General features: G+C 42.5%; 1 protein-coding gene across 1 annotated transcript; it reads right to left on the reverse strand.

Annotated features, from left to right (window-relative positions):
- Positions 1 to 10,130: 10,130 nt before the first annotated feature.
- Positions 10,131 to 12,154, reverse strand: LOC135115686 (pupal cuticle protein Edg-84A-like). Its single transcript, XM_064032605.1, has 3 exons — positions 12,058 to 12,154; positions 10,998 to 11,057; positions 10,131 to 10,588 (listed from the first exon to the last, which is right to left on the reverse strand). The coding sequence occupies exons 1-3, from the start codon at positions 12,139 to 12,141 to the stop codon at positions 10,256 to 10,258; spliced, it is 477 nt and encodes a 158-aa protein (XP_063888675.1). The 5' UTR covers positions 12,142 to 12,154; the 3' UTR covers positions 10,131 to 10,255.
- Positions 12,155 to 13,622: the final 1,468 nt, after the last annotated feature.

Raw genomic sequence — 13,622 nt, forward strand, 5'->3', positions numbered from 1 at the left:
ACAGACATTCCGGTCTCGGCGCGCCAGGTATTCTCGCTCAGGTTGTCCTCCTCACCTGAACTGGCGAGGTAAGTTGGGTGACGCAGCACAGCCATCGACTTTCCACCTCGTCGCGGAAATCTTACACCCCGCGCCTTTATGGAGGAAGATTGAACTACAGGAGGGTTTTACATTTTCTGTTGCTTTGGTATCACGTTTTCTTTCATTCCTCAAACCGGCAGGAAAATATAAAACGATATCTTAATAACACAATTTGTTCATCCGCTTTTTCTTTCTTTTTTTTTTATCCTTTACTTTTTGTCGATGTTTGCGGTTAATAAGACACCACGAGAACTTTATCATATTATCCTTTCTTCTATTTTCTTATTCTTCTTCTTTTTTTCTTCTTCTTTTTCTTCTTCTTCTTTTTCTCCTCCTCCTAATCCTCCTCCTCCTTCATCTTTCGCCGTATTTCTAGAGTCAGGGGTTGGTGACATGTACAAATTTCATCCAGTTGTTTCTGTCCTTCGCATCTTCCTCTGTGCCTCCCATCCTTTGCAACTCCAGCTCGGTTCCATCCCTCTTTCTCAATCTCTGTCTTCCCTTCAGTCTTCTACAGACAACACTACCGGCAAATCGAGGGTCAGCTGAACACTTCCCTTGCACTATAGGCGCCTCAACTAACTCGCCACGCAACACTTCCCACAAGGTCATGCAGTTAATCAGGTCATTTATCCATCAGTGACATGATACGCAAATGAGGTGAGCCTACATGAACACCTACTGAGCTACACGTGGGATATATGAGGCACAATTCTAGTTTCTGCTTAACACAGCGGCGTATAATTAAAAGTCTGTGTGTGAGTGTGTGTCTGGAGTGTCTGGAGTGAGTGGTGACTGCTGAAGGTGTGTTAGGAGGTTCAACTCATTCACTGTTGTTTGATACATTTCCCCTTACTAACACTCCTGGACGTTTCTTCTTGTTCTGCAGCAACCTCCAAACATTTTACTGGGTAGAAATTGCAAAGTCCATTCTCTTTTTCATCCCTTTCTTTCTTCTCGGTGCTTATAAAGATTTCATACATCGCTTTTAGTCCTGTGAATCATTGCATATCACAGGGAAAGGGTCAGAATTAATGTGCCCCTTGGTGTGTTTAGTGTGGCGTCATCAGTGGTGTGTTACTGTGAGTCTTATGGTACGGAAGAAAAAGGAGTTGCGGTGGTACTGTTGACATTCTTTGTGGTTTTGTGTTTCTGTTTTGGTAAGATGCCATCAGTAGTGTTACACAGGGTCGTGGTGTAGAAATAAAAGGTTGTCCAGCTGTGCTAATCCACTGTGGCTGTGTTTGCTGCGCTGCTCTGTGTTAAAAAAAATAAATCATCAGTTGATCACTAGTCTCTTAAATTATTACTACGTCTTACTCTGTTACACTAGTTTATCACATACAACCTAACGACTCAGACAACCTCCTGTCACAATGGGGTTGTTGTTGTCTGTTTTACTTAGTATTCCTACTTTCAATCCTATTTCCCTCTCTACATGTTAGATAGCACGGCCCCACAAACAGCCCCTTAAGAACCAACAGGTATGCTGCTGTTTATTCTTCCTAGCCGTTAACAGAAAAAGGTTAGAGGTTTGCTTGCCTTGCTGACGCGTGCGAGTAAAAAGCACATGACTCCACACATTTGTCACAGGTACAAACAAGGTACACGCCAGACTACGTAAAGCCAACGATGTACATGACCTCAATGCTGCAAAAAGTAAAAGAGAGAGAAAAATAAAGAGTCCGCTATAGTGAATCAAGAACATCGGCCGCCTCCTGCCAGCTGCGCGCCCTCCCCTTAGCTGCAGTGAGGAGGTGAGGAGGCAGGTGCGAGTAGGTAGGTGTGAGGAGGACACAGCGCCGCACCAGTAGGGTAATTCACTGTTGAAGTATTTGTACATCACGGGGAAAAAAGGAGGTAAGAGAAAATTGATCGTGGGTGATGGTGCTGAAGATGATGATGATGAGAGAGTGAAGCGGAGGGGAGGAAGAGGGAGAAGAGGAGGAGGAGGAGCAAAAGAAAACCAAACAAGACCAGGAAGAATAAGAACAAGAAGGTTAAAAGAAAAAAAAAGGTGAACTAAAATAAGAAAACAAGAACAAAATATATCAAGAACTAGAAAAACAAGTCAACACGAGAGAAAAAAAACAAAACAAAAAACAACAACTAAAAAGCAGAGCAACACAAACGAGAAAAAAATATATATATAAAGCAAGAACATGAAGAACAACAAGAACAACAAGAACACGAGGAAGAACAAGGATACATTTTTAAAACCTTGACTTTCTCTTCCTGCTCGTGTTCTTTTCTCACTCTCATCTCACTCATCATCAAAGTTATGTAAGTGTTCACCTCACCTCTGCAATTCACCCAACGATTAAAATTATTAGTATGTTAAATTTCTATCATCTGTGACCATCTCTTTTATTCGTATCTTACTTTTACCTATAAGTTTATCTATTTTTTTTTGTCAAACGAGATGTAATATTAACAGCGCAGTAATCCCTTCTCCTTCTTCTTCTTCCTCCTCCTCCTTCACCTCCTCCTATCTCCAGAAACATGTATTTCTCACCTAAATTTGGCTTTTTCCATCATTTTCTGCATGCAATTCTCTATGGAGAGAGAGAGAGAGAGAGAGAGAGAGAGAGAGAGAGAGAGAGAGAGAGAGAGAGAGAGAGGCAGAATATAAAAAAAACCGAAAGAAAACGAAGAAGAAAAACAAAAAAAAAAAAAAAACTGCAGCATTCACCACCTTTACCCATCTGTTGTCAGCTGAGGAGGAGGAGGAGGAGGAGGAGGAGGAGGAGGAGGAGGAGGAGGAGGAGGTTCACAGAATGTTAGGATCCGATCTCATTTAAGCCGAAGTCAAGCTGTAACAATTATTATGAGATCGAGTTTACTTCGCCTGACTTACTGTACGTACGCCTGACCTTTCCCCGCGCCCCAGTGACCGAATCCCACCATTATGTAAAAGCTTCGATCCTTTATCCAGCGTGCCAAGGAGTTATAAGAGGATCTGAGAGCATTGTGGGTGTGTTTTAGTCTGTTTGGGTTTAGGTGTTTGTGGAGTGAAGGAGAAATTGGTGAAAAGAAGGGAGGTAGAGGGAAGGGACGGTGGAGAAAGAGAAGAAGAGAGGTGAGGTGAGATAGACAGACATAAACAAACACACAAAAACACAAAACAAGAGAAAGAAAAGAATAAGAATCAGAACAAAGCTAAATGCACCAAAAAAAAAAAAAAAAAACAGAGCGAGAGAGAGAGAGAGAGAGAGAGAGAGAGAGAGAGAGAGAGAGAGAGAGAGAGAGAGAGAGAGAGAGAGAGAGAGAGAGAGAGAGAGAGAGAGAGAGAGAAACACAGAAACAAGTCACCTAAAAAGGATTGACAAGATAGTGAACTGAGCAGCACATCTCAAGTCCACTCAGGATCAACGAACTTAAGGCATGTGGGCGCAGGTAGCACGCGGGCGGCAGGTGGAAGGTTGCGACAGACAGGTGCCTTATCCGCAGGTAAGTACTGGCCCAGGTGAGTCACTCGGCAAGCACAGGTGATAGGAAGGGTTCAGGCGGAGAAGGTAAAGATCAAGGTAGAGAGATCAAAGTATTGGGAACTGGTTTTGATTTGAGAGTAGCATCCAGGTGTGTGTGTGTGTGTGTGTGTGTGTGTGTGTGTGTGTGTGTGTGTGTGTGTGTGTGTGTGTGTGTGTGTGTGTGTGTGTGTGTGTGTGTGTGTGTGTGTGTGTGTGTGTGTGTGTGTGTGTGTGTGTGTGTGTGTGTGTGTGTGAAGAATTTGGTCCACTGGATGTAAAAAGATAAACGTTATATTTTCTTACTATCTGTTTATGTAGGTTACGCTCTTCTTTCAGTAAATTATCTAACACATGCTTTTATTCCCTCGAGCAACCAAGACAGACTTGAACACATCACTGGCCTGAGACATCCACTTATTTCACACAACCTGGGGGAGGCGGCGGAGGTACAAGTATGACGGCGAAACACTCCAGACTCCTCAACCATTTCATTACGAGATGTTGGAGACACATTAAAGATTTTTACATGACACTTAATGACGATAAGTGTTAAGAAGAACGTGATAGAACAAGGCAAGCGGGAGAAAAGACGAGGAGGAGGAGGAGGAGGAGGAGGAGGAGGAAGAGGAGGAAGAGGAGGAGGAGGAGAAGGAGGAGAACGAGGAGGAGGAGGTCATTGTTCTCGCAGTGATGCTAATGGAAGTAGGGGGGAGAAGAGACGGTGACCAGAGGGAATGAAAGGAGGATGGGGAGGAAGGATGGGAGGGAGGGAAAGGACGGGAGGAACGGGAGGGGGAGGAGTCGTAAATGTCAGTGTCAGGTTTGGGGCGAGGAGAGGAGGTGCTCTGAGGCAAGGGAAGGGATTGGATGAGCTCACTGTCCGCTTGTATCCTTCTCTCCGTTTACATTTGAACATTAACAACAACAATAATGATGATAAATACAAGACCAAATGCACCACATCAGTATTTCCTATGCACAAGGACGCTTTACTTTCACCTCCACACTTTTACTGGCTCAGAATCTCGTGAAAGACAAAGTTAGGGATGAGGGTGATAGGTGGAAATCGGCAGGAATGTTTTGCACAGTGACTGCCACGTGTAGGTCTGATGGCTTCTTGCATCTTCGCTTATCTTATTACGTTCTTATGTTTCCTAAGTTCAAAAGCCCACAGAGGTGCACATTTCAAACACGAGCCTTAGTAGTAATTAGTAGTTTGTTAGTTCAGTAGTTAGGTTAGTCTAAATCCACACACTTCCTAATCCTATTTCTCTCTACTACTTAGAGGTATAGATCACCTTTGTAGTTACTTAATTAGTCCTACTGCTAGCTTGGTTCAGGTCCACACGCCTCCCAAGCCTACCTGAGGAGCTACTATTCACAGTCACACGTGTGACAGGTAAAGGCCGCTCAGGTAACCGGTTTCTGTACTCGTGACCTTAATCTACAATGAAGCGTTCAAGGTCTGCGGTGGCTCGACATCTGCGACGTGTTTAGTAAAAAGATTAATCAGTTCTATAAAGAAATAATAGCATTTGATATATTTTCGTCCACTTGAGGTAAAAGGTTAGCACATTTTATAGATTTTCGTCCAGCAAAAAGAATGATTTAACTTTCTAAAGAGACGATACACACACAAGCACATAAACACACACACAAACAAGGACATAAACACACACAAACATAAACAGCCAAAAAGCCAATGAGGTCAGTGGGTCAGCAAAGTTACAGAAATAAATGCATATAGAAGACAGACAGACAACCCGACAGACACCCAGATGCTGAGAGAAAGACAACAAGATAGCTGGACGGCAAGAAAGACTTATAGGCAGACAGCAAGAAGGCAAGGCAGGCACAAACACAAAAGTCAACTGAACAAATAGAAAACGCAAATCAAAACAAGAATTAATAAGTCACCCCCTGAAACTTTAAAGCCCCCTCCCTTTCACCCGTTTTCTTCAATGATGCCCCATAAAAACAAGAGGAAAACGAAGCCCTGCAGAATAAACAATATTATCATTTTCCAAACAAAGAAAACGCGCTCCTCACACGAATTAATTAACGCCAACTTTAAAACATTTCATTACTGACACGTTTTTCATCCTGCACGTATCAAAAGACATGATTTTTTTTTACTACAAGTCTCACGCAACAGAGATTTCAATTTACTTAGGGTGGCAATTTTTTTCTTTTAGTTTTAGTATGTGCGAAGTACTTTCTTTTGTTATTTATGAGTTGTTTTTACTTGTAAGACGCTACGGTTGGCGAGAAGATAAAGAAGGATAAGAAGAAGAAAAAAGAAGAACAAGACAACGAAGAAGAAGAAGAAGAGGACAATGAAGAAAAAAAGTCAGACTAGACAACAAAAACAAAACTGTAAGAAATAATTTGTGGTCAGATTTCCTCTCTGTAAACACACATGGGGAAAATATTCATCAATATAACTTATACCTTCTTACTTCACAGATATAATTTTTACATCAATACGATTCTTTCAGCAAAAAACAAAACAAAAAATCACAAAACTGCAACAAGTCAATGACCCTCAGTGACATCACAGTAACCGAAGTTGGCGAAGGGTGGCATTTAAACCCCACCAGTAGATACCCTCTTGTCTTCACTTCACACCACGCCCTGCCCAGTCCCATCCCTCTCTGCCTCACACCTCACCTCACCTCGCCTCGCCTCACTCAGCCACGTCTCTCCCCAAGCCTCGCCCTGAAGTCTCGCCCCGCCACTTTCCCTGCTGGTCTTGACAACTCTACCTCTCACAACTCTTCGTCCCGCAACTCTCTCTCTCTCTCTCTTTCTCTCCCCTGCCGCTGTCTGTCCGTGTGTCTAGTACAAGTAAGCGTGGGAAAGAGCAATCGTTACTTTTACACTTCAATAAGTAGTAATTCAAGGGGGAGAAGACAAGATGGGGAAGGGAGCTGGTGAAGTGTAAAGATGAGGAATGTGATGGCGCGGTGAAATGTGAGTAAGTGAGTTTGTGTGTGTGTGTATGAATTAACTAGCTCAAATTTCAGTACAGTAATTTAGTTACCAGTACTACTACTGTCACTGCTGCTGATGGTGCCGCTGCTATATTACTACTACTACTACTACTACTACTGCTACTACTACTACTAATGATGATGATGATAATAATAATAATAATAATAATAATAATAATAATAATAATAATAATAATAACAACAACAACAACAACAATAATAATAATAATAACAATAATAATAATAATAAATAACAACAACAACAACAACAACAACAACAACAACAACAACACATCCTTCGATCAGAATTGTGAAATAAAGTGACTTCAATGTAGTGAAAGTATAAAAGTATGTTCATCCCCAACATTAAACTTAACCTAATAATAACAACAACAACAACAACAACAACAACAACAACAACAACAACAACAACAACAATAGTAATAATAATAATAATAATAATAATAATAATAATAATGATAATGATGATGATAATAATAATAATAATAATAATAATAATAATAATAATAATAATAATAATAATAACAACAACAACAACAACAACAACAACAACAACAACAACAACAACAACAACAACAACAACAACAAAACCATGGCATTAACAGTATCAGTGACATTCAATTGCTTTTTCCCCCTATATTAAAAGGCCGCACGTGGCGTATTACCCCTTACTGCCTCTGTCATGTTCCCAAGTCACGTGATCCACTGATAACACCACACAGGATAAAAAAGAAAAAAGAAAGAGAAAAAAAAATGAGATGTACTGAAAAAAAAAAAAAAAAAAAAAAAAAAAAAAAAAAAAAAAAAAAGGACTGTACTATTTGCATGAGCTCTGTGCCTTGAACTCTCCTCGAGACATTCACCTCAGTATTATTAGCGTTGTTTTCCTGCTGCTACTCTTGTTAATATCATTGTTGTTATTGTTGTTGTTGTTGTTATTATGATTATTATTATTATTATTATTATTATTATTATTATTATTATTATTATTATTATTATTGTTGTCATTACTACTATTGTTATCATTACTATTATTGTTATCATTATTATTATTATTATCATTATTATTATTATTATTATTATTATTATTATTATTATTATTATTATTATTATTGTTGTTGTTGCTGATGTTGTTAAGATACTAAAAATAAAGATAATAAAGAAATAATAATAAAATAACAATAACAATATGAACAAAGCATGGCAAATCTCAATTAAAAAGAGAAAGTATAGCAAAGATTAAATGATCAAACAAGAATAATAATAATAATAATAACAATAATAATAATGATAAAAATAATAATAACAATGATAATAATGAGAATATAGGAGGCGGAGGCGTGGTGGTGTCCCCGGGGCCGCCACCCACACCCCCGCCCCGCCCCGCCCTTTGTAAGCCAGTTTTTGCCGCGCCTGGCACACACACAAGTGGGTCGCCCAGAGAAGGTGAAAGCTTACACAGAAAAACAGTTCTCATACATGAAGTTTAAGAAAGAAGATAAAACAAAACACAAGCAATAAATAAAGTTTCAAGGACAACTATATTTTCTATTTCTGTATGTATGTATGTGTGTGTGTGTGTGTGTGTGTGTGTCTATCTGTCCGTCTTTATGTCTATTTGTCGTCTATCTTAAGTCTTCTTCTCTGTCTAACCGTCTGTCCCTCTGCCTACTTGTCTGCTTGTCTATGTCTGTCTGTCTGTATATCTGATTGTTGTCTGATTGTTCGTTCTCTCTTTGTCTGTCTATCTGGCCGTCTCTCTCTCTCTCTCTCTCCAGGTGTCATTACAGGTGCATTCAGAGTCAATAAGAAGTGACAGCAAGGTGTGTTTGCTTTATCAGCTCTTCCTGGCCACAAGAGTTTTGCCTGCAAGTAACGAGACAGATATTACTTGTGTTTTCCATTTTATAAGCGAGTGAGTGAGTAAATGAGTGGATAAACAATCTGTATATGAGGGGATGGATACAAAACGAGAAAGATAATTGGAAGATAGACAAATGAGAGAAATGGATGTATAAATTTCTCTCTCTCTCTCTCTCTCTCTCTCTCTCTCTCTCTCTCTCTCTCTCTCTCTCTCTCTCTCTTGATAATGAGTACACAAACAACAGTATAAAAACATCAATCCACAAATATTAGTTTAAAAATACCACATAAACCAGAAGTAATAATTTAACACAAGAACTAAGTATTCCTCCTTCATCAGAATCACCACCACCACCGCCACCACCACCACCGCCACCTGGCTTTCCCCCTCAGGGCAGAAGGTGGGAGGAGGAGGAAGCAAGTGTCTGGCAGGTAAGAACACGAGACGAGAGCTTTTGAAATCCATTATATTAATTTGTGGTTTTGAGGAGGTATTAAGAGAGAATAATATAATAAAGCGAAGTTGGTTTTAATATTGATCCTACACTCTCATAAATATCGATATCCTTTGTTGATGTTGAAATTTGAGGCACTGCAATAGTTTATGTTCAGTTGTCGTGTGTTTTCGAATTCTTTTCTGAGTCCAAAATTTCCAGTCATGTTTCTCCCTCTTCAACTTGCCTCGTTTGAGCAGTTCCCTCTCCCATTGCTTTTATTACCCAGTGTCTTGTAATTCTATTCCTTGTACGAGATTTGAGTGCAATACGCTTCCTTACCACACACACACACCCGCCCCTCACGCCCAGATTATACGCATTTCAAGTACTTTTGTTTGGCTTATTCCCTGCATGAAGCATTGACGTGTGTGTGTTTTTGATCCAGTGTTCCTTGCATTGAGCGTCCCGTCCCGACCTCGCCTCTCCCCACTACAACAGCAGGCACTCACACGCGCCCTCCCTGTTACACACCGACCTTGTTCTAGTTACTAGCCTGATGGCAAGAGAAACTGACCTCTCCATCAGAAATCTAACCCAGATTAACTGTCATTTTCCTCTCATAACTTTGCTGCTTCTGTGTCTCCATGTGTGTGTGTGTGTGTGTGTGTGTGTGTGTGTGTGTGTGTGTGTGTGTGTGTGTGTGTGTGTGTGTGTGTGTGTGTGTGTGTGTGTGTGTGTGTGTGTGTGTGAGGGAGGGCGAGGACGGGTCGAGGTTTTTGGGGCTGGCTCTATAAGGCGGGCATCTGGTCCACCCGGGTCTTCTTGTCAGGGAAATAAAAGTCGGTGTGTTGATATTCACTCATGTTTAATAAGTAGACAACACGCGTACATCTTCAGGGCAGGGAGGCGTGGCATGGGGGGAAGCGATACTGAGGCATCTGTGAGGGACGGACCGAGGCGTCTAGCGCACCACCCTCTTCCCTCCTGCAGCATTCCTTTGTCTGGTGCTGCATGCTTGTGATAAGATAGTGCACCGCTTCACAAACAGCCTCGTAAAACCTGGAAGACCTAGCGTTGTTTGTTCCTCCTGATTTCCCTTGTGTTTCTTGGTGTAGGTTGAATTCATATGGCACCTAGTATGGACGAGAAAGCGCTGCCTCTCCCACTGACAAACTATTATGAGCCAGGATCGAACGCGTAGTCCCGCAGCCCACAAACAGCATACCGCGGAGCCACCTAATCTTGGGGCAGAAACACTTAAGAGGTATTGTTTCGATTCTTTATTTGTGTTCCATAAATAAAATAAATACATTCTCAGGCAGGCAAAGCATGGCGGGGTTCGAAGCGGTGCAGGATCAGGCGAGGGGCGCGGCGGGTATCCTGTGAGAGTTTAGCCGTACACGGGCCTGGGGGGGGAGTAGCGGCGGGGGGCCTCCCTGGACTCAAAGGACTCAAAGGACTCGAAGGACTCGAAGGAATCAGGGTAGCGCGCCTCGCCCTCGTAGCTGACCTGGGCCACGTAGCCTGAGTCTCCCTCCACGAAGTAGGACACCTTCTGCAGGCGGCCGTCGGGGAGCTGCACGTAGTAGGAGCCCTTGGTGCTGTCGCCGTCGCGGGACTCCTGGTGGCCGAAGTCGTTGCCGGAGGAGTCATCCCTCACGGCCCAGTTGAAGTCGTACTTGGCCTCAGAAGACTCGAAGGACTCGAAGGAGTCGGAGAAGTCCTGGCGGGGCATTAACGTCAGCAACATGGGAGTGTAGCCTCGAAGGGCGTGAAGGCAACAGGGTGGGGGGGGGAGGAGCCTTCTCTTTTACTATTGTAGGTCTCTTACTTTAGTGTAGATGATCACAAACAGGCAAAGGGTTAATAGGTTTGCTGTTGTTTGTTCTTCCCTTATACAACTAACTTCCCCTCCTGTCTGAGGACTTTTTTTTTGTTTTGTGAGGGGCACTGGTCTACGGCAACAAAAAATTATAAAGGAAGAAGAAGAAGAACAAGAAGAAGAAGAAGAAGAAGAAAAAAAAAAAAAAAAAACAGGTGCCAATCCCTACAGAGTACAGTTAAAAAATGAATCAGACAAAATTTTCGACCTGGTATACCATTCATCCTCCACCCCGGGCACTCTTACTCACCCCGTAGGGTCTCCTGGAAGCCTGGGCAGCAGCGGCCACCACCACCACGAGGAACAGGACCTGGAGGAAAGTAGTTAAGTTAGGTTAGATTTTTTTGTCTGCCTTCGTTTGTTTCACTCTGTCTGTTTCCCACCTCTCTCTCTCTCTCTCTCTCTCTCTCTCTCTCTCTCTCTCTCTCTCTCTCTCTCTCTCTCTCTCTCTCTCTCTCTCTCTCTCTCTCTCTCATTTGTGCTAGGTTATGTTAGATCTTTCTATCTGCCTTTGTTTGTCTCTGTCTGTCTTTCTCCTTTCCTCTTGTCTTTAATTCTTCTACCTCTCCCTTCTTTTACCAAAACAGTTACCATTAACCTGAATAACTCTTCACTAATTAGGTATTGGCACCATTCCTACATCTCACGGTGTGCAGCCAATCAGATTAAAGCATCACCATCACCGCCAATGGAATTAATGATGGACAAAAAAACAGAGGAAAAAAATTAGTCTTCACGTTTGTAGTCAACCTGACTCTTGAACATGAAAGGTGAGTTCTCATTAGTATAACTTCTATGATGAGATCCACATTCCTTTGCCACCCCATACCGATTTACGGGTCCATTGTTCCGGCGTGTGAAGAGAATCAACCAGTCAATCAATCAATAATTCAACCGATTAATGGATCACATACACCGAAATGAATTAATTGCTCATTCATTCAATTAAGCGGTGCATATTCCTGAAATCAATCAATCATTCAATTATTCATTCATTCATTCATTCATTCAATCTCCTCTCCCGAAATTAGCCCACCAACCAATCACCTAACCAGTCATTCAATCAGTCAATCACTTCCCTTTTCCGAATTAACTTAATCAGGCACTCAGCCAATGAATGAGCGCCTTTCTTCCTGGACTAATCAAGTTTCACACTACCACCAACCATTCACTTATTTACTCAACCCATCAAGCCACCATGACACCCTTCCCTTGATTTCCCATCTCTGGACCTATTCACGTTATTTCCCACCAACTCCCTCTGCCTCTCTAAATTCCTTCCCTCAGAGACTCCCAAGAGAACCCGTTACCTTTGCGTTCATGTTGAGCTTAGTCGAGGAAGGTTCGAACTGACATCCCAGTGGCGTCTTTCCTTCTTTATACCAGCACCTCATGACGTCACGGGGCAAGGCACGGCTGGGCAGGGGGGCGGAGGTCGGTTATTGCAACAAAACCACCAGCAGGCAGTCAGGAGTGAGTTGGGAGTGAGTGGTGGGCTGATCCGAAAGAGAAATTCCTACTCACTCATTCCTTCCTCCAATTCCCTTTCATGTCCCTTTTTTTGCCGCCCGTCCATCGCTAAACGTGAGAGGCTTGGAGTAATAAAAGGAAATCTGCAACTTCACCCAGCAACCCGCGTACCTCACAGCCTTTTAGAGGTCGTCTTGGCAGCCTCAGAGGGATCCAGGCAGCTGTTTTTTTGTGGCCATTCTCAATTGGGACTAGGCGGGTCAGTTCCAGTTCGTGAGTAGCTGATTGTGACATGACCAACGGGCAGCTTATGTTTGTGTGTGTGTGTATGAGTGTGTGTGTGCGGAAAGAAGGCAAGGGTGTGGTGGGGATGCTTAAGGTGGGGAAGGTGTTGATAGAGGGAAGGTCAAGATGGAGGGAGGGAAGGATGGGAGGAAGGGTCGGAGGGCAGGGGTGGTTGTGGGGAGGGAAGGGTAGGGTGTAATAAAGTGCTGAAGCAAGGGTGGGAGGGTTGGTGGGGTGTGGTGGAAGGTGGAAAGGCATGTGGCTGGAGCGTGAATGGGGAATGGATGGGCGCGTGAGTGGAACGGAAGGCAGGGGGGAAGGAGAGAGATAAGAGATAACAGACACACAGTTAGCCAAGTGGTCATTGTGTTAATAGAGTGAGAGGAAGAAATGAAACCGTACATGAGATTAATGGAACCTGAGAGTGAAATATACAATGAATGGAGAGTAGAGAAAAGACATACGTACGTACAGAAGTCATACAATCAACCATGCAATTACTGGATGCTTTGTCGATTAAGTAAACTGAAACATAACCATCAAAATTATAGAAAACTGATTTGCTATAATAGTGACGTAAGCAAAGAAATCATAAAAAAATAAATAAAGTCAAGAAAAACAAGTTGAAATAATGAGAGGGAGAGAGAGAGAAAAAAAAAATATATAAACAATTAAGGAAAACTCGCCTTGAAACAGCGATCTCATAACTGGCGCATTATAGAGAGTGTTCCTCGAGGCGGTTCATGTCAGCTCCTCAACAAGCGTCGTGCAGGTAATAGAAAAGGTCATGATGGTGCTGGCGATCAGATCCAACACTTCCCTGGCTACAGTCTACGCAATGTGGTCTTGACTCCCGCCGCCACGACCACCTAGCCATCCACCCACCAGCAACTCACGCACAGCAATGAACAGCAACATAATCACTCTTTTTTTATATTACACGAGCACTAGCCAAGGACAGGAAAATTATATAGAAAACAAGGCCCACTCAGATGACAGTCCTTAAAAGAAAATGGGCTAAAACTCGTACTCAGATGACGGTCACTAAAGAAAATGGGTTAATACTCGTACTCGGATGACGGTCACTAAAGAAAATGGGCTAAAACTCGTACTCAGATGA

Source organism: Scylla paramamosain, chromosome 29 (assembly GCF_035594125.1).
Source record: "Scylla paramamosain isolate STU-SP2022 chromosome 29, ASM3559412v1, whole genome shotgun sequence".
NCBI classification, from domain to species: domain Eukaryota; kingdom Metazoa; phylum Arthropoda; class Malacostraca; order Decapoda; family Portunidae; genus Scylla; species Scylla paramamosain.

What these genes read in the sequence shown, in the direction of transcription:
- LOC135115686 (XM_064032605.1), bottom strand. Translation starts at nt 12,141, where the DNA reads ATGAGGTGCTGGTATAAAGAAGGAAAGACGCCACTGGGATGTCAGTTC. An exon ending in AGCTCAACATGAACGCAAAG is followed by an intron (nt 11,058 to 12,057) that starts GTAACGGGTTCT and finishes ACTTTCCTCCAG; the next exon opens with GTCCTGTTCCTCGTGGTGGT. An exon ending in CTTCCAGGAGACCCTACGGG is followed by an intron (nt 10,589 to 10,997) that starts GTGAGTAAGAGT and finishes ATGCCCCGCCAG; the next exon opens with GACTTCTCCGACTCCTTCGA.